The sequence below is a fragment of the Lepidothrix coronata genome, unplaced genomic scaffold, assembly GCF_001604755.1.
Source record: "Lepidothrix coronata isolate B3197 unplaced genomic scaffold, Lepidothrix_coronata-1.0 Scaffold95, whole genome shotgun sequence".
Taxonomy (NCBI): domain Eukaryota; kingdom Metazoa; phylum Chordata; class Aves; order Passeriformes; family Pipridae; genus Lepidothrix; species Lepidothrix coronata.
Genome location: NW_016690275.1, coordinates 2,008,252 through 2,028,225, shown reverse-complemented (window position 1 = coordinate 2,028,225; position 19,974 = coordinate 2,008,252). Strand labels below are relative to the sequence as shown.

General features: G+C 42.4%; 1 protein-coding gene across 1 annotated transcript in view; it reads right to left on the bottom strand.

Annotated features, from left to right (window-relative positions):
• WIF1 (WNT inhibitory factor 1) overlaps nucleotides 1-13,196 on the bottom strand; it is a 43,577-nt gene extending 30,381 nt beyond the window's left edge. The window contains exons 1-2 of the mRNA XM_017822079.1: nucleotides 13,049-13,196; nucleotides 12,812-12,951 (exon numbers count right to left, since the gene is read on the bottom strand). Coding sequence (XP_017677568.1) covers nucleotides 12,812-12,951; nucleotides 13,049-13,184 — 276 coding nt within the window. The 5' untranslated portion in view covers nucleotides 13,185-13,196. The remainder of the gene's footprint in view (nucleotides 1-12,811; nucleotides 12,952-13,048) is intronic.
• Nucleotides 13,197-19,974: the final 6,778 nt, after the last annotated feature.

Sequence of the window (19,974 nt, the reverse complement as noted above, 5' to 3'; positions counted from 1 at the left end):
ATACTGTCTCTCATAGGATCCTTCTGGACAAAATGTCCAGCACACAACCGGATAAACACATCACGTGGTGGGTGAGCAACTGGCTCATGGGTAGACCACAGAGAGTCATAGTGAATGGGGTAATATCAGACTGGTGACCTGTCACTAGTGGGTTCCACAGGGCCCTGTTCTCTTCAACATGACTTTGACACAGGACTGGAGGGGATACTAACTAAGTTTGCAGGTGACATAAAGCTGGGAAGAGCTGTTGCCTCCTTGAAGGCAGGGAGGCCCTGCAGAGACATCTCGACAAGTCAGAGGACTGGGCAATCACCAACCATATGAAGTTCAACAAGGGGAAATGCCGGATTCTGCACCTGGGATGGGGCAACCCTGGATGTTTGTACAGGCTGGGGAATGAGATGCTGGAAAGCAGTGCCACGGAAAGGGACCTTGGGAGTCCTGGTCAATGGCAAGTTGAATATGAGTCAGCAGTGCCCTGGCAGCCAGGAGGGCCAACAGTGTGCTGGGGGGCATCACCAGTTGGTCGAGGGAGGGGATTGTCTCACTCTGCTCTGCACTGGGGCGGCCTCACCTTGAACATTGTTTTGGGAGTCACAGCGTAAGAAAGGTATTAAGCCATAAAGAGTGTCCAAAGGAGGGCAATAAAGATGGTCAAGGGCCTTGAGGGGAAGCCGTATGAGGAACAGCTGAGGTCACTTGGTCTGTTCAGCCTGGAGAAGAGGAGACTGAGGGGTGACCTCATTTCAGTCTACAACTTCCTCATGAGGAGGAGGGGCAGGCACTGATCTCTTCTCTGTGGTGACCAGTGAGAGGATATAAGGGAATGGCCTGAAGTTGTATCAGGGGAGGTTTAGGTTGGATATTAGAAAAAGGTTCTTCATCTAGAGGGTGGCTGGGAGCTGGAACAGGCTCCCCAGGGGAGTGGTCACACAGCACCAAGCCTGGCAGAGTTCAAGAAGTGTTCGAACAATATTTTCAGGCACATGCTCTGACTCTTGGGGATGGTCCTGTGCAGGGCTAAGAGTTGGACTCCATGATCCTTACCGGTTCCTTCCAACTCAGCATATTCTGTGATTTTGTGATTCTGTGATCACTCCAGGGCACAGAAATTGTACTTAGCATACCAGCCTGTGGGTCAAACCCTCCCTGTCACTTTCAATGGGACTCACTGTGATACCAGTCAGCTGAGTTAATTTGTTTGGTTCTGCTTGAATTTCTGCCAGTTAGAAGATGCTTGGCGTTTGGGAGTTGATTCTCTGTTTTGATTTGATTTGCCATATTTCTGGTAGCTCAAGGCAGCCTAAGACTGCGCTGTTGCACTTCCGCCCTCTTCAGACACAGCCATGTGATAAGCTAACCAAGACAGCAGATCAAGTTAAAAATTAATCACTTCTTTCCGTAGGGCTAGTTTTCAACCAGAACAGCTTCCTGAGTAGCCACATCAGCACTGGTACAAGAAAGAGAATGGAAATATGCGACCAGGGATAGGAACAAAGATGAGACAATGTCAGCTGCCAGCCTGATGAAAGCTGTTGTAGAATGGCACTACAAGTGAGGTGAATTGCTTCCATGCTGTTGACAGATGTTAAATTTCATTATCCTTTCATTATGGTGAGGAGAAGAAGCCAAGCCGAGAATCATCGCAAGAAGGTGGTTCCTCCAATGGGCTGCTGAAGCCAACCAAACCTGCACCCCAATAGAGCACATGAATTTGCATGGCACTGCCAGAGCTGTCATGGGAATACAAAGCTTTTTATCTCTGTGGAAAACGAAAAATCTAAACACATGATCCCATCCTCAGAAATATCTTGTTATTGCTCATTAATGTTATACAGCTGGAATAATTCAAGTTGACTCAGGCTTGTAATTTTTTTTAGCTTTAGGTTTTCAGCAGTTCATGTTAATGGTTTTCTTTGCAGCAACCTCAGACTACAAGAACATGTCTGAAACATGACCACAGAGCTGTACTCTGTAAATGGAATATGACACACCTCTCAGGAAAGTGAGACAGATACCAAGTGCTGTCTTTCTAACTGTGGCAGGCCACACAGGTGTGCTGGGCAGCTGAATTGAGAATAGGCTGCCCATCTGTTTTCAAGTGGCTTTCTTGCCATGTCTTAGAAAAATGTCATACAGAGTCTTATGGAACAGATTGGACAAGGATGCTGCACCAGGAGGCTTTTGTGACCACAGCAACCATACACACAATCTCCCAGTGAGGAAATCCACTGGTCAGGATATGACTTGTCTCAACTAAGGATGCTGCTGCTCTGGTGCAAAAGCAAGGCCCATGCTCTGCTGTTTTTGCCCATGAGGTGCTCAAGCAAACCGCACTGGAACATGGACCCTGAACCAAGTGAGCCCAACACTCCAACAGCCTTTGCCATCAGGGTGGTGCACCCAGCATAGGGCTCCCTCCTGTGGATCTCCTACGATGTACCAGAGAAGGACTGTGCAGCAGGTACAGCTCAGGAGGCTGCAGCTGAGGAGGGTGCCACATAACCAGCTCTCTCCAGCTCTGTTCAGACAAGGGGCTCTCCCACACCCTCCCCAGTGTGTGGGGACGGAGATTCAGTCTCTGCTCCACTCGAAGTGCAGAGACACGCTGCATTCAGTTGATGCAACATGCAACTATTTTCAAACTTAAATCTCTGAGGAACAAAGTAGCTTTTCTTCCTAACACTTCTACCTTTCGATCTGCTTTTTTTTCTTAGGGAAATAGAGGAAATGATATACAAAACCCACTTGTTTTAATAAAAAGTTTCAATAAGTCTTATGGCACCCAGTTAAACAGTCAAAAACCAGGAAATACCAGTGAATAATGCTGTATGTACAGACTTAACTCTGGTTTTACAGGACATTAAAACCTCATTAAGAACACGAGCCCATACTAATTCTCATATATGAGACATAACTCGATGCAGCTTCTTTTGTAACTGTGAATCTTATACAACCAAAGAACTGCTCTTGCAGATTTCCTCAGAGTGAATGGCTGTTATAAATGTAGAGTAATCTTTGAAAATTCAGCTCTTTCAGTCAACTGGACACCTTAATATGCAGATTCACAATAAACCACTTGGTTGCAAGCGGTGCAGTACAAGACACGCAGAGGTTAGGGGAAAATATGCTTCCACATGAAGGCCAACTACCTTAATGTAATAGTTTGTTGCTGCAACCTTTCAATTGTATTTAATAAACTGGAATACATATGTATTAAGGGTGGCATAAACTGGAATGCCACAACTTGCTGACCACAAGATTCATTAGAAATGTTTTTTTGGGAAATAAGTATGGAAAAAAATGTCAAGCCCAAACCGTGCTGGTCTTATGCAAATATCCACATATATTTCAAATGCAGATTTTTAAAGTAATAGAAGTCTGTTTTCAGAAAAATTATGATTTATATGTAGGCTATAAACATACATCTGCAAGACAACAGGGGAACAATGCATCTCAGTTAAAACATCCACTTTCCATGATATACAGAAATGTGTGTTTAGTTAATAGTTGAATTTCCAACATGCAGGTTGTTCAAACTTTAATCCAAGGATTTTGCTTTTTCAAAGAAATGTTCTCAGATATTCTCTGTGCTTTGAGAGTAGTTAGTAGCTCATCTTGTGCTTGCCAGAAATATAACTTAGACTCTACCACAGGAACTAATCTGTGTATAGCATTACTAAAATCTGACTTATCTGGAAGCCTACAATCAGAGATGAAAAGCAAGCTTCCCGTAAACACCTCTGCTGCTTGATTATCATCAGATAGATGCTTATGCATCTGAAGTAAACTGTCCTGTGAATGTGCCTGGGGTAAGAAAAAACAGATTTGATGTCAAGGCATAATAATAATGTGCAAAACAGTGTTGGAAACTCTCATAATTGAGTATCACTTCAAGCAATTCTGCTCAGATTATAAGAAAAGCTCCAGCCCTCCTTTCTATGCCTCATCATGCTTAGGGGAGTTCCTGCAGACTGGCTCCTTCCTCCACCTTCCTCTCTCCTGAGGGGAATAACCAGACAGAGTCTGAGCAGGAGACTGGCACAACTCTCTTCTGTGCAGAGAGGATTAGTTTGGGGATTTTCTTCTGTTTAAACAGGGAATGGTTATAAAGGAATCAGAGAGGGAAGAATCTCACAATACCACGTTCACAGAAGGCAACGGCCATCCCTTTCTTTTCATCTCTCACAAAACTGGCTTTCTGCTTCCTGCTCTTCGTGAGACCTCTGGACTGGGGAAGGGAAGAAATCCTGAAGAACCTGGATATGCTCCATCACCTGCTCTAAACCACAAAGGGGAAAGATCTCACTGCAATTTCCTCAGTTTTGCAGAGAGGAACAAGAATATATAAATCAATATAAACCTACAGACAGAAGTTTCTGTTGAGGTTGTTGGGGTTGGGAAGAGGTGGAATAATAAGAGAATTTACAATAATTTGCAGAGCTGGTGAGCTCTATGCCTCCATGTCACCATTCCTCCTGTCAGTAAACTTTCAGATTACTCATCCTTTTAAATATTTCTCAGTAATTTATTTTAATTAATTTATACTGCTTGATTATATTTTACAAGATGAGAAAACCACTATTTTTGGATGAATAGAAGTACTATATAAAGATGTTACACACTTAGAAATGTTTTAAATCTTGTAATTCTACTGTCAGGTTTCAACTCATAGAATCATGGGATGAAAGTAATAGTGGCATCATGACACTAAAAAAATTATGAAGTTTATTTGACTGTAAATGTTTGGCAGGACAACTAAAAAGGGTCCATAAATTAAGCAGGGTATTCACATCAATACAATTCAAATGTGAACTCTGTCAGCAGGCAGGATAAGATACAGACTTTGTCCCATCAAAGGAAAGTTGCTATTATGTCAAGTATAAATGTGAAACCCATGTGGCTCTTGATGTGATGAAGGCTTCTAATTTCTGCCTGTAAGAGATAGTATAAGCTTCTCTGCCCTGTACCTAATACCAATGTGTCACAGTTCTGACTAGAGGGAGGCAACCTGTTGGCTCACAAGCTTTCAGCTATGCTCCTTTGCCAATACAGAAACCAGATCATGTCTGTGCTATCTAAATTGATGTTCCTTTGAAAAACTGGAAGGAAGGAGATTAAAAAAAAGCACCAGCATAAACAAACAAACAAACAAACAAATCAACCAAGGCAACTGCCAATATGCCCTGCTGGCAAATTATTTCCCAGCTCTTAATATGGCTATGCATGTCATTTGTTGCTTGTGATTACAGACCCAGGTAACTGTATTTTGCCTCTCCTTCCTATCTGACAGATGACAGATGTGCTCTGCTGTGCAACCTGCCTGTTGTCCCTGACAGTCCTTGCAAGGAACACTGCAGGCACACAGCTGCTTGCAGCAACTTCATGTATCTGTGGCTTCAAGAGGGAAAAATAAATTTGTTTCAACCCGATTACTCAAATGGACTCCATTTCAACAGTTCAATTTACTTCCCAGAGTATCTGCAAGGAAGAGAACTGGCCAAGGCTCAAACTTGGAAAAATGAAAGCAGTGTTTACTGCAGTTTAAACAGAACAGGTTGAAGTTGGTACTTGCACTCCTTACTGAAAGTGTTCAGTGGACTTGATTATTTGCCTATGCGGTTTTAAGTGTCAGATTCTTACTGGCTGTATCAATATTCACATATTTGCAAGTTGAGGGCAAGGAGAAAACATTATAGGGAGAGCCTATCTTCTGCTCATCAACAAGCTGTGATCTCTCCATGTCTTCCATGTGGTCTGAGGAAAAATAGGTTCATAATCACAGTACTGAAGGTTCTAAACTCATTCTTTGATGGTCAGGATGGTCCAAGAACCTGCCCTCTCCTCCTCTGGCCAGCAATCATTGCACAGGCTGCCTCTGTGGCCCTTGCTACTGGTTTCTGTGCTTCAGAGCTGGAGACAGATCTTCTCATTAGTGGGCTGCTGTTTGGGGAGTTTGTTTTCCCTGGTGATGGGCCAAAACCTTAGGCTGGGAGACTGCCAGGTCTGATGTCAGTCATATTTATTTCCTTTAGGATCAGATGGGTTTAACTAGCTGTTTATCCAGGCAAAGGGGTAACTTTGGAGGATTTGTGGGACCAGGTCTGAAAGCAGGGTTTGGTCGTCAAGTTATTTACTGAAGTATTTGGCTGTGATGGCAGCAAGTGCTGAAGCAGCTCAAGGTAATTGCCTACTTCTCCTTGTATAGTCAAACAAGATGGACTCCACCAGTTGGTTGCAAAACAAAGCAAACTTTCATTCTTCATGCAAAAAAATCCAGGCGTCTTCTTGCTGTTTGGCTGAAAAAAAATCCACCCCAAAGCTTTGCAAGCCATTGCTAAGGTGTTCTATGAACAGACTATGAATCCACATACTATGGTGGATTTCAGGTATCATAGCTGGATAAAGTCTTCTAGTGCCTCTGTACAACAGAGGCTTTATCTATATTCTTTTCTTTTGAGGCAGATTTTGGTTTGCTGCTTTACTGTGCTTGTACAAGCCAGTCTCATTTTTTTGTTCCTGGCTGGCTCATTTTTCGTTAACAGCTAGCTTGGGAGAGGAGACCAGTGGCTTTTGTGGACCTTGACTTCAGTAAGGCCATCAGCACTGTCTCCCACAACATTCCCACAGAAGAAGCAAGGAATTGGCATTACATAAGAAAGGTGGACTGCTCCAGTTGGAGGCCAACTGCTAGTGGTGTACCTCGGGGTTGATACTAGGTCTCATACTGTTTAACATTTTCATTAATAACCTGGACTTTGTGACAGAGTGCACCCTCAAATTTTGTAGATGGTACAAGACTGGGAGGAGTGACTGATACACTAGAAGGTCCTGCTGCCATCCAGAGGGACCTCTACAGGATGGAGGAATGGACAGAGAAGAACCTCATGAAGTTCATCAAGGGGAAGTGCAATAACCTGCACCTGAGGAGGAACAATCCAAGGCACCAGTATATGCTGGGGGCCGACCAGCTGGAAAGCAGCTTAGTAGAAAACTGCCTGGAGATCCTGGTGGACACCAAGTTGACGAGGAAGCAGCAATGTGTCCTTGTGAAAGAGAAGGCCAACAGCCTCCGGGGGCTGCAGCAGGCAGAGCCCTGCCAGCCTGTAGAGGGAAGTATTACATTTCCACCATGCCTGGGCTACAGTTTGATATAGTGAAGAGCTTGGCCACAAATAAACAGTTAAAAAGCAAATAAGCAAGCAACAACCTCCCAGCATAACAAAAAAAAATCCAATATGGTAGAACAGCAGAATAAAAGAAACTAATGCAAGTAAAATAGCATCTTTCAAAAGGTGGAATTTGTACACAAAAAGGAAAATAAAAGAAGAACAAACCCTGGCAAACCAAGTGTAAAGCCACAGGGAGGTAAAATAAAAGATATTTTGAGATGCATTTTCTTTAAAGCTTTAAAAATATTAATCAGGAACTCATTGTTCTGAGCTAAGGTATACAGTTCTGAAAACTCTGTTCAACGTGATGTAAATATCTACTACATATCAGTTTTGAAAGCTCTGGGTAGCATCATATTCCTTACATATCTGCATACCCTCGGAAAAGTGTGGTTTCTTACATTTGCTTTGTATGTACGTAATTTACTTGGTAAGTCAATCATTCTTGTAGATACCCAAAAAACCTCTTTGGAAAGCAACAGAAGATGTTAAATACATGAAAATTCTTCTAGCTAGCTCTTACTTTTTACTCAGTGGCATTACTCGTAATGGCATTAACTTTAGACCACTAAGAACATACCTGTGAAACTGTCTGTAAAAAAAAGAGGTGATGTTGACAGAAAACATTTTCACTTCCACAAAGAAGAGGAAAGCAACACAGCCTGGATTTATATTTCAGGAAAGCTGTTAGTAACACAGGGAGCGAAATGTGTACATTTTCACAAAATACAGTCTTGAAGCTTGGGGTGCCCTTGTTAGTTCCAATGCTTTTCAACAGTTATGTTGTACATTGCAGCCACTACTGTAAAAGTAGTGAAAATATTTTATTACTCTAGGGGTTTTTTTGCTAAAACTGTATTAGAATATTTATAGAAAGGATAAACAATGAAAATCTTGAAGAATGGTTTACTTAACACAGCTTTACACTGCTGTGTAAAAACAATAATTGTGTAGTTTACACATATACCATGTAAATTACTATGGAACCCAGATGTAGGTTACACTACAAGGTGCTTTGTAACTCATCTCTGCTGAGCAATAAATCCCCCCCCCTTTTCTTCTTGGCAAAACTTTGAGAAACTTTACTGCTGTTTTCTATCAGCAGATAGAACAGATGGCTGGCACATGCCTGCTTTACTAAGAAAGTGGGATCTCCACAGTATTACTTTGATCCCTGGTGGCATGTCTACAACACAGAGATGCAAAATACCACAGCTGAGCAGAATCTAAATATTAAAGGTTTGGTGCTGTGCTCTTGATATGAGAATTCCCTGTCTAAAAATCATGCTCACAATATGTAAACATCTTCACATTCCACATGGAAATTTTGGTATAGAGCTCAGAAAACAAAGTATTTCCCCTGTCTGGTGATGGGAAACCACAGTGAAGGTACTACTGTAAATCCCAAGAACGCGAGTTTATGCAATTACTTTGACCAAATTTTGAGAATAGCCATACTTTTACAGGGGAAAAAAACCTAAAATTTTGCATATAAGACATTTTTTAAACTGAAAAGCATCACAGTAATCACTGGGTATGAATAAGATATTTACAAAAAGTTCGGCAGTTTCTTTGAAGAAAAGTTTCCTTTGAACAATTACATGTTCTGAAATTCAATATTTTTTCATTTCTTTCAGTTCATCAGGGAAATAGCCATGTTTGAATGGAGCACCCTATTGCATGACTAATGCCTTAAAACTGGTGATCTGTTAGCTTTTCTCTGGGCAGGAAACAAATATTCTCCTGGCATAGCTGGATATTCCATTTTACCTTCGCGGTCAGGCTACACCTCAGCCATATAACCCAATTCCAGAAAACTCAACTGAGCTATTCAGTGTTGATGGTCACATTGCTGAGGTCAGAATTAGCCTCCAGGAGCTGTTAATTATATAGCATTCCTAACCTTCACTTTACAATATAGAAACAATACTAAAAAATGCACTGATGACATATATCCCCTTTTTCTGAGAGCTGGGCATCTTTTTTTTTACTCAAGGTTATCAATTATTCTTTGAGAGTTATTTTAGATGCCACATCATGGGCATGCATTCAACCATGCACCAGGAGAGGAGCTGTGGGGTACTCATAACAGCGGGGAGTGGGAAGTGAGCTGCTACAATAATTCATTTGACCTCAAATACTTCTCCCATATCTGAAAGGAAGAAAGCAGCATGGGCAGGTTGTGGCCCAGACTGACTGTTTCTGTGGATCAGACCAGTGACTGCTACAGAACAAAAATTCCAATTTGCTTTTTGGTTTCTTTTTTTACCCCTTCTCTATTAAATCAACCTGGCTGCTGCTCTGTCACTGAGCACTAATCAACTTTTTTTTTTTTTTAATATGGTTCTCTCCCACCAGTGCTCACTCACATGTGAACTTCATTGTATTGCTGTCAGAAGTCTCACTGGAAGTTAAGCATACATACTGGGGTTTGTGGATTTGGAGCTTAAATACCTGCCATAAGCTCCTAAATGCTGTAGAGATGATGTTATCACTGTAATCTTTGGTACCTTCCACTGGTGGGCACAGTGAAACATGCCACAGCATTAGTCAGCATGATAAAGTCTCACTGGAAAGTTTATAAGCTCAATCTTCTGCAGACGACAACATCACCATTTGGAATAAGAGCAAGAAACACACCAGTGAGCTCTAGTGGTTACACAGATGCTTATTGTATACTATATATTAACATTGATTTTTGCTTTTTTAAACCTTTTAAATCAAGGAGCAATCTTTGTCAATTTTACCAGATTACTTTTTTTTTTTCTAAAGAGAATATAACATCTGTAATCTTATGTTGAAATTCATAGGTAAAAGCATAAAGTGCATAAAAACATGACAATCCCATTTTGCAGTATTTTAACCTTCTTGTAACCCCTGGCTCATCCTGACTTCACTAGAAAAAAACTATTTTCAGTACCTTCAGACCCTTAAATTTTGGGGTTCCTTTTATATTTTCTAATAATTATTTAGAAGTAACGGACTATGAACTAAAAGCAACTAATGCTTTTCTTTGGTTAATGTTTTCTAGAGAAAATGGTTTTAATTGTTTATCATACAAAATCTTTCTCACATAAAATGTATCTGGGACACAGAGGCCACTGTATCAGAAACATAGTATCCAAATGCAGAAGGTTTTTACCACTTCAGTTTACACAGAATACTGGTATAATCTAGTCCTTAAAATGTGCCTTTCAGCAGACATTTTTGAAATAGAATATTCAGCAACGCAGGACTGAGAGGCATTGCCACTCCCTGGGTTGGTTTTTTACTCACCTAGAACTTGGATCATTATTTGTCCCAGGAGCAGGCAGATGAAATCTACCCACATGATATTTATACCTACTTTTTATGGGTGTAAACAGGGATGCAAGGTGCCCTGGTGGAGATCCCAGGTGTGGTGGGTTGATCTTGTCTAGCTGCCAGACACTCACTCAGCTGCTCTCTCACTCCCCCATCTTGTTGATATCAGGGCTAGGAACTATGTAATGCCATAGACAGGATCTCCTGTACCTACTCAGAAGCCTATCTATAGATCCAAAAAGGGTCTAGTCATTCCTAAAGGCTACTGAGAGCCACCAAAACCTTGCAACCCCAGAGAAACATCTTCAAATTTCAAGTAGGATACGAGGTTAAGAGGTCTCTAAGGCAGAAGACTCACAGAAGAAATATTTCAGTTTTACCAAACAGGAGGCAACTGTATGTTAGTCAACAGCTGTTTTACAGAAAGCAGGCTAGTACTCCAGCATCTCAAATGTCTTCCTTCTTTCAAAAAGGACTAGTTTCTATTTCTTTTCCTTCTTCCTTTCTTGTTCCTCTTTCCCCTTTTCCCTTCTTTTCCTCTTTTTCTCTTCTCTCCTCCTCTCCCCTCATTTCCACTTCCCATTTCCTCTTCCCTGACTTAAAAAATTTCCATAAAAAAGTATAGGCAATAAAGGTAGCAAGTATTTAGCACTTTCCTGGATGTGTCAATGGAAACTTTTAAGAACGTGTATACTTAAAACCAAAATAGAACATTGGAAAAAAAAAGTAAAACTGTACTCATTTCTTCCTCTCATAAAATATTGGAAATTCTGGAGAAACATAATGTTAATTTAACCATTTAGGTATTTCACTTAGTAATTATGCTCTGTCTATGAGGAATTCAGTAATTCAGAAAACAGGAAGAGGACTAATGGGTTAAATAGCTTTGCTACTGCTCAGAAGGCATTTTGTCCTGCAAGTTGCATTAAGCAGAACATTTGCCTATACTGTCTTTAAGCCTGTGAGTCTTCTCACAAACATCAGGGTTAGAACCATCTTTTTCTAATGACCTACATGTAGGCAGCAAAGGAGGGACAGGAGAGCACAAGAAAGAAATACAAGAGAAGAAGAACAGGGTTCAGTCTAACACCTCGATTGCCCTTTCCAAAAAGAGCTAGTTTTATCATGAACATCAACTGAAGCTGGCAGAGAAATGGAGCAGGAAATACAGTCCCAAAAAACACTCATTATTTCTAGGTACCTAAATGCCAACCCTTGGCGTATAAAGTTGTTTTCTCTGTAAAGCTGGATAGGAACGCCAAAGACCTTGAGCAAGTCATTTAGCCTTTGTGAGCAAGTTTTGCCTCTCCACATTCCCCCCCCCTCTACAGGAGGCGATGAAGCATTTCCTAAACTCAGAGGCTTTGTGAGGACAGCAAAAATTGCAAGGCCTCGGACAACACTTCAGACAATGCCAAACAAATTCTGTAGCTAGAAAGAGTATTTTCAAACAACCAAAACCAAATTTGTGAAACTGCAATTAGCTGAATTATACAACCAATTTTCACGGAGTAATTAGATGTAAATATTGCTTAATCACTAACAAGTTCTTTATTGTATAAAATCAATGCTCAGCATTGTAAACATGAATTAATTTTATCCATGGCTTTTATGTCACTATGATTTTTTCTGTATCCATGATAATGTATGCTAACAAGTTTCAGCTTTATGCAAATTCAACATATGTTGTCAGTGTGTCAAATCATGCATATGTTTCTTCATGAAAGTATGTCACAAATTTTTACTTTTTCAACAAAAGAATCCAAAGGGACTCAATACACGGCAGATTCACATGGTTTTGGAACTTAACTTGATAAAATGAAGTCTACAGAAGAGAATTATTATTTACCAGAACTACAAATTAAGCCTGCACATTTAGCACATAGAGAGCAATGAATAACCTCTAGTGTATGTCCATAAGCCAAAGAAAGTCGAAAGAAAACTGCATCCCCGTAACTACGGTCCGATATGAAATTTTATGACAAGTACAGGCAACTGGGGTCTTCCAGGTGAACTCTGGCTCACGCGTCACCAGCCTGCAGGTTCTCCAGGGCCCGAGACACCCGGTTCTCCCGCGCACCTTACAACCCCATATCCAGCGCACTTTCCCAGCCACCCGGCCGGTTTCTCGCTGCTCCTCGAGCCCGCCCGTGCCCCGCTGGGATGGAGGCGATTCCCAGCGGGGCCGGCGAGGGGCACGACGGCCGCTGATCCGCACCCAGGGCCGCCCCGGCACGCTTCGGAGGGGGTTTCCGCCACTATTCCAAGGGCGAAACACCTGCCCGGCTTTACAGAGCCGCCCCCGCCCCTTGCCGCGGCCCCATCTCGACACCTACCCGTCCTGTTGCCTGCCAGGTGAAGTTCATGGCGTGGATGCCGACGGGGATGGCGGGCATCCTCTGCTGGGCTTTCCTGAAGTCGTGGGTGAACGGGGCCATCTTCCCCTCGGACACGATCAGAATATCCTCCTCGAAGCCTGCGGAAGGCAAAGGGGCGCGATGGCCGGCAGCCCCGCCGGGCTGGGCTCCGCTCTGGGCTCCCGCCCGCCGCTCGGGGGAAGCGGCCCCACTTACCGATGAGGACCCGCGCTTGCTGGGCGTCGATCCACATGTAGAGGGTGTCGGGCTGCCGCGGCGCGGCCCGCAGGCTGCAGAGGCTGAGTGCGCCGCAGAGCAGCGCGGCACAGCACAGCCGCCCCGCCGGGGCCATGCTCCCGCACCGCCCGCCCGGGGCTCGCCGGCTGCCGCTGCGGCCGCGCCCGTCCTCCCTCCCTCCGTCTGCTGCGGGGCGGCCCCGGCGGGGCGGGCACGGGGAGGGCGGCGCCGCAGGCAGCGAACAGCGCTGGCCCCGCACACCCCTGCCCCCGCCGCGGACCGCGGGGCTGTCAGCGCTCCGCTCCCGGGGCTGCTGGTGGCCGCCCACTCCCGCAAGGAGTGCCGAGTGCTGGAACAGCGTGCGTGACCCACGCCCCCTCTGTCACAGGAGACCTGTGACACGGCGTCCCGCCCCTCTCCCCGTGTTGACCCTCCCCGCAGGGGCACCCCGGCCGTCAAGGTGGAACCACCACGGCCACAAATGCGTCGCTGGAGATACTCGTGTCTTCGTGAAGAAACGAAGTTTGTGCACAGCCGCCCCCTAGCACACGTGCGGTCTGAGTCACGGGCTGGGCGGCAGCAGGATGCAGTGGGGTAGGGCCTCCCAGCGGGGTCCCGCGAAAGTGGGCGAGGCGCCCACCCGCGCTATTAGGTGAGGCCCTAGGGCGAGCCACCAGCCGGACAGTGCCACAGGAACAGCGCTGCCCAGCCCCGGGGAACGGCGGGGAGAATGTGCTAAAGGGAGAAAAGGGTTTCACCTGCCATTTGTCCCAAGGTATCGAGAACAGTGGAGACTGAAAAGCACTAAAATGTTGCCGTTTACAGAGAAACTGGAACTGCCTCAATACAAAAACTTAGTAAAATTGAAAGAATTTTCTATTCAAAAAGTTAGTTAAACAGAATCATGCCTTTTAAAGAAATAAAAAAATATTGTTTCTAAATTTTCCAGATTCTTCCATTAACAACAACAGCAACAAACAAAACAAAACAAAGCAAAAGTGGAAACTAACCAGGATAGATAAAGTTTGAGTAAAACCCCCAACTTTCTGTCTGTATTGTTCTGCCCGGAGCTTGAGGGTATTTTCTGCCTGTGATTAGTGCACTAGATGCTACTGGTGCTGCACCTCATCCTGTAAGCGTTAAGTGCCAAAGTTAACTGCCGGGAATGGAATTTTTCATGTGATGGAAAACAACATGAAGCTGGTCTTGCTTTTCCAGGCGGATCTAATCAAACAGGGTTCTTCACAGCAGCTTACACATAGGAAAGAGGTACTGAGCTGTATTATTGTTTTTCTTTTTCCTGTTTGAAGGGCAAAGGTAAATTGATAACAGTAAATTGATAATGGCATCTCATTCTGAGGAATCTTCTGCCACTGTCAATGGATCACTTCAGTAATCCCATAGCGCTGTTCCTGTCCTGAAACAACATAAATGTGTACCAGAGTAAACCACACATAGTGACTTGTTGTGTGTAGGTGTGTACATATATAAATAGGTATACATTCAGAAATACCTGGTGATTGTGAAGCACAGTGTTAAAACATCTCCACGTTTCATACACAAGTACGTGTAAGGCACCTGTGCACCTCCCAGCACTTTCCAACACTTTTACTCCCAGCTTCACTGCATTTTATGGGTGGGAACCTGGGACATGGGTAGTGTCTTGTACAAGGCTACCTGAGGAACATATTTGTGGGTGAAAGTAGGCTGGAATAGAGTTCTCCTAAATCCTCTGGCAGATCCCTGGTAACTTGCCCAGCCGGAAAATCTTAAGCTCCAAAAGCTGGAGTCGGTGTATGTACTCTAACAGAAATGCCCCACCTCTAGATGCTTGTTAGATAGCAGTGACAATTTACAATTTTTTAGTTATTTTGTAGTGTGACCAGCAGGTGAAGGGAGGTGATTCTCCTCTCCTACTCTGCTCTTGTGAGACTCCACCTGGAGCACTGCATTCAGTTCTGAGGTCCCTAACATTAGAAGGACGTGGACCTGTTGGACTGAATCCAGAATAGGGCCACACGGATGATCAGAGGGCTGGAGCACCTCTTCTCTGAAGATGGGCTGAGATAGATGGGGTTGTTCAGCCTGGAGAAGGCTCCAGGGAGACGTTATAGCAGTCCTCCAGTACCTAAAGGGAACCTAGAAGAGGGGTGGAGAGGGAATTTCTACAAGGGCCTGTAGTGATATGAGAAGGGAGAATGGCTTTAAACTGAAAGTGGGTAGGTTTAGATTAGCTATTAGGAAGAAATTCTTTACTGTGAGGGTGGTGAGGCACTGGAACAGGTTGCCCAAAGAAGTTGTGGATGCCCCATCCCTGGAAGTGTTCGAGGCCAGGCTGGATGGGGCTTTGAATAACCTGGTCTAGTCAAAGATGTGTTGGAACTAGATGATCATTTAAGGTCCCTTCCAGCCCAAAACATTCTATGGTTCTATGTTTCTATGATTATCATTTATTTTGTGTTAAATATTTTTTTATCTCGCACTCTCCGCTGTGGCTCCTCTGACCGACTGCATTCGGAGAAGAGCTGTGGGCGAGGTGTCCCCCGTTCCGCCCTCTGGGAGCGCCAGGCCGGTGCTTTCCCGATTCCCGGGACCCCGGGACACTGCCGGTGCGAGGCCGCCCTCTGCCGGCTGCCGCAGCCCCTGCAGGCCCCGCTCCAGCAGCGTGATGGGGACCTTATCCCGCGGGAAGAGCTGTCAGGGACCTCCCTGAACGATCTGATAAACATCTGATCTGAGAGATTCGCTTTCAGCGGATGTTCAGAAAAAACCTCAAAGCTGTATCCCCTCCATCTCAGATAGAGGTTTGAGATACGTGTCAGAGAACAGCTAATAATTATTTTGGAAATTTACTACTAAGGGATTTCATTTTAAAAGGCAGAAAAATATTTTGGTTTTAAGAATCAAATATGACTAAATCTTCTTAGTTTCAAAACATACAAGCAGTTTTAATTTTGCAACAAAAGAGAAATGCAGAGAGGAAAAATAGTGTCTGAAACATAAAGCTTTCAGGAAGAGGTTAAAATAGGACCTCAGTATAGGTAAGAATTTTTTATATTCTAACGCAATGATTTACATGCTTATTTATCTCTCATAGGGGTTTTCTTAAGATCCAGCAAAGGAAGATAATTTAATCATCAGTTAATAATCCTGGAAAATATTTCCAAAACTGTGATGGTACGATTTAAACACTCCTCAGTCAACAGTGCAGTAGAAATGAGCTTACGTTCTGCAGAAATTAGTTGGTATATTGTGACTGAAAGACTGCTCAGGGGGTATGTGTTTGTTCTGGCAGACTATTCTAGCCCATAGACACCTCTGTATGTGTTTGAACACCATGTGTCTCTCTTTCCTCCAACATCTACCAAAGCTTAGGTGAGTCCTGTGTTAGTGCTGAGACTGACCTGTTGTAATGCAGTGTTTGTTCTCCCCAGTTTCTCTCTTTCATAGTATTGTAGCACAATGAGATTCATTGAGGATAAAGTTTGCCAAACTTCTGTTCATACTGCCTGCTTGCATTCAATGTGGAGATCTAGGTAAAAGCTTGCTGTATTTTTTCCTGATCTCTTATTTAAATGTCTCTTTGTCCTAACTTAAATGACACAATTCAGGGAAGAATGGTCAAGAGAGAGGATTGGAATATATTCAGGAAAGCAAATATTTTGTGGTTTTATGTTTAATGAAATGGAAAACATACATGAAAACAGAACTATGTTGTGAGTGTGGCTTCACTAACTTTCATAGCAATGCATATATAGTGCATTTGTGGCCTACTGTGACATTCATTGTAACTGACAGCATCCCCCTGATGACAGCCTTGGAATGAATTAATGAATGGATGGTTTGAATGATGATACATCCAGGGGAGGATATGGAAATCAGTGCCTGATGCCCTTTGATCATCAGTTATGAATAATATAAAAATATGGAGAAAAAGGCATAAATAATAACAGTACTGGACATAAATATGGCCTGAGGTGATAATTTTCATTCCAAAGGTTATAGATGCTGCTTCACCTCAAGTCTACAGAAATAACAAATACATATTTTATCAGTTTGTTTTTATGTGATGAACACCGGTAGATAATAACTAACACCTGCACAATTTAAATAAAGAAGATGCCAAATTGCCGCAGGATTTTCGGAAGTGCTCGGTCTTCACTGGGTTTATTCACTGAAATGAAGCACAAAATTCCTGCCAGTTTCAGCAGAAACAAAGCTTATGCATTGGGAATTAGATCCCTTTAAATTTTTCCTGCTTAGGCCAAAACAACTGGCATTAAGCACTGGCAGGAAAAAAAAACCAAATAAAATCATAGAACTAGTTTTATTAGAAAAACCTTTTTTTTTTTTCTGAAATTGGAATACATTGAATTTTCTGAGATTTCAAATAGGAAATTAAAGACTCAACCTTTAATTTTTCTGAATATAATATACCAATGATTTATTTTAGAACATACGCTTTATCGTAGTTTTAAAAACTATGTTAAAGCAACACTGAAGGTTGTAACATTACCTTCTCTAGAAACAGAAGTCTCCTATTTTATATCACGTATGATACAGTTCATTATCTGTTCTGTTTCTTTTCCTACAATATTCCTGGCTCATCCATTGGAGAGCACAGAATTAGTCTGGCTTTGAACCAGTCTGGGTACTGAAGAAGACAATTATTTTTCAAGCCGTTGTCTCATTTGTTGCTGTAGTTGAAAAGTGTAGCAAATGAAAGCTTGCAGAAGTAAAAATTACCACATTGCTAAAGAAGTTAGAGAGAGATGTCCCTGTCTAACTTGCCATTCTGGGGATGAAGAGTAAATCTTCTCCCAGTTTTGAATTGCCTTATTTTATTTTTCATGAGCATTCCCTTGATCTGCAGACTAAGGAAACTGTTATCCTCCTTCTCTCCACTACTTGGTGCTCTAAATATTATCAGGATTTGAGTTGCTTGTCCCTTGCCTACTGGGCACATCTTTGCTTTCTCTTTATATCAGATCTCTTCCCTGTTCCTGGTCATTCTTCTTTGCTTTCTCTGGCTATTCATTACCTCAGCAATACTCTTTTTGGAGATATGTTGGCAAATACTGTTCACAAGGCCACACCATTCATTTTCCTTGAGAACACAGTTTTATTTTTTAGCTTGTTTTCCTATGAAAATGACATCTATACATTGTTCACAGTGAACTGATTAGTTAATTTCTACCATTTTTGACAGATTAGTCTCAAACCATATTTAATATTTTAAGTAGTTAGTAGTAGAGCAGAAAAAAGAGACATGTCCTGTCTGTATTATATTCTACATATAATATAATTACTTTTCCCTAGATGTGCCCAAACACAGGGGGAACTTGAGTCGATGATTAGACCTTCTCAGACAGAAAATCAATTAGTCGTGAGATGCAAACTGTAGTAATCCAGTCTGTGTTAGATTTAGTACTCTCTGAGATTGCTAGTACTGTTCGTTATCCTATTTCTGCTTAAACTAATTGTCTTTTAGCTTTTTTGTTTGGTTGGTTGGTTTGGTTTGGTTTGTTTTGACAGTCTCACTTATGTCTGTTTGGGACAAATCTTCTTAGATCCTGTGAAGAGGTACTGGGATTTATTTCTACTCTAGTGGACATATTGTTTTACAGTAAGCAACATTGAATTTAGTGGGATTTTAGAGAAAAAGCTAGAAGATTTTAGCAAAGTAAAAAATAAAAGGGAAGAATGAGAGAAATGCCTTAGAAAACCTTCTGCCTTAGAATTCACAGAGAACATTAATAACAGCTGATAGCAATTAATCCTTTACAAAATTTTTCTTATATTGTCCCAAATGAAGCAATCTGTTTTATCAAAGTTACTTACCTGCAACATCAACTTCCATGGGTTTAACATCTACATCTATTGGAGGAGACAATGGGCAGATTGGATAAATATTACTCACTGAAAAAGAATGAAATATATGACAGCTGTATGATTTGTTGCTGAATGTGGCTGCCCACAAAGCTTTTGGTGTTTTTGTCATAGACTGGATATTAAAAGCTCAAATTCTGTGACTACAGGATCATGCAAGCTTCTTTGATAACTAATCAAGTGGTCTGTGACTTGCCTAGCAAGAAAACCTTAAGCACTTACAGAAACAAGATCAAAACTAAATATTGCATTAAAATTTCTCATATGAATAATAATAAAAAAGCACTTCAAAATCTTTTAGAAGTGTTCTTGGAAAATTATAGTCAATGTCCGAAAAGACCATCAGAGTGACAGTGCCTTAGGAGCAAAAAGATAAAATGTATGTTGTCCATACTGTGGTAGGGAAGAATAGGCATGAGAGTGATTATAGATGCTATAGCATGAAATAATGCCTCACATATGGTAAAGAATATTATGGTGAATTGTAAAGTGGGAAAAAATCACTTTGAGCCATATGTTCCCCTCTGGCATTAAACTGCATGAGAAAACAAAACAATCCAAGAATCATGTGATTTTTGAAGTGCAGCCATTGAACTATGTTCTCCTGCTGCCTTTGTATACTACCCAGAGTGGGTATGAGAAGTTACACAACACTTTGAACTATGCTGGAGAAAGAGGAGCATGGCCCCATTCGTCTCCTGGTTCAAACCTTCCCGACGCTGGAACTGGCAAAGAAACAGAAGAGCAAGGGTGGGCAGGGCACAGATCCTGATACTCAGTTCAGAGTTTCAGTGGAATATGAGTCAGGCACATGGGATGCCATCCCAGCCTAAAAAAAGGCAGTAATAAAACTGCTATTGACCTGACTGCCCCAGAATTTCTGTCTCATTATATCTTGAAGTCTCCCATCTTCCTGGAAGTATTGTGCAGCTGCTGCTATTGAGGTGTTGCCCTGGGCTCCCTGTGCAACTGTACCCCACAGCTCTTCCCACAGCATCTGGAGATTTGATAGGACA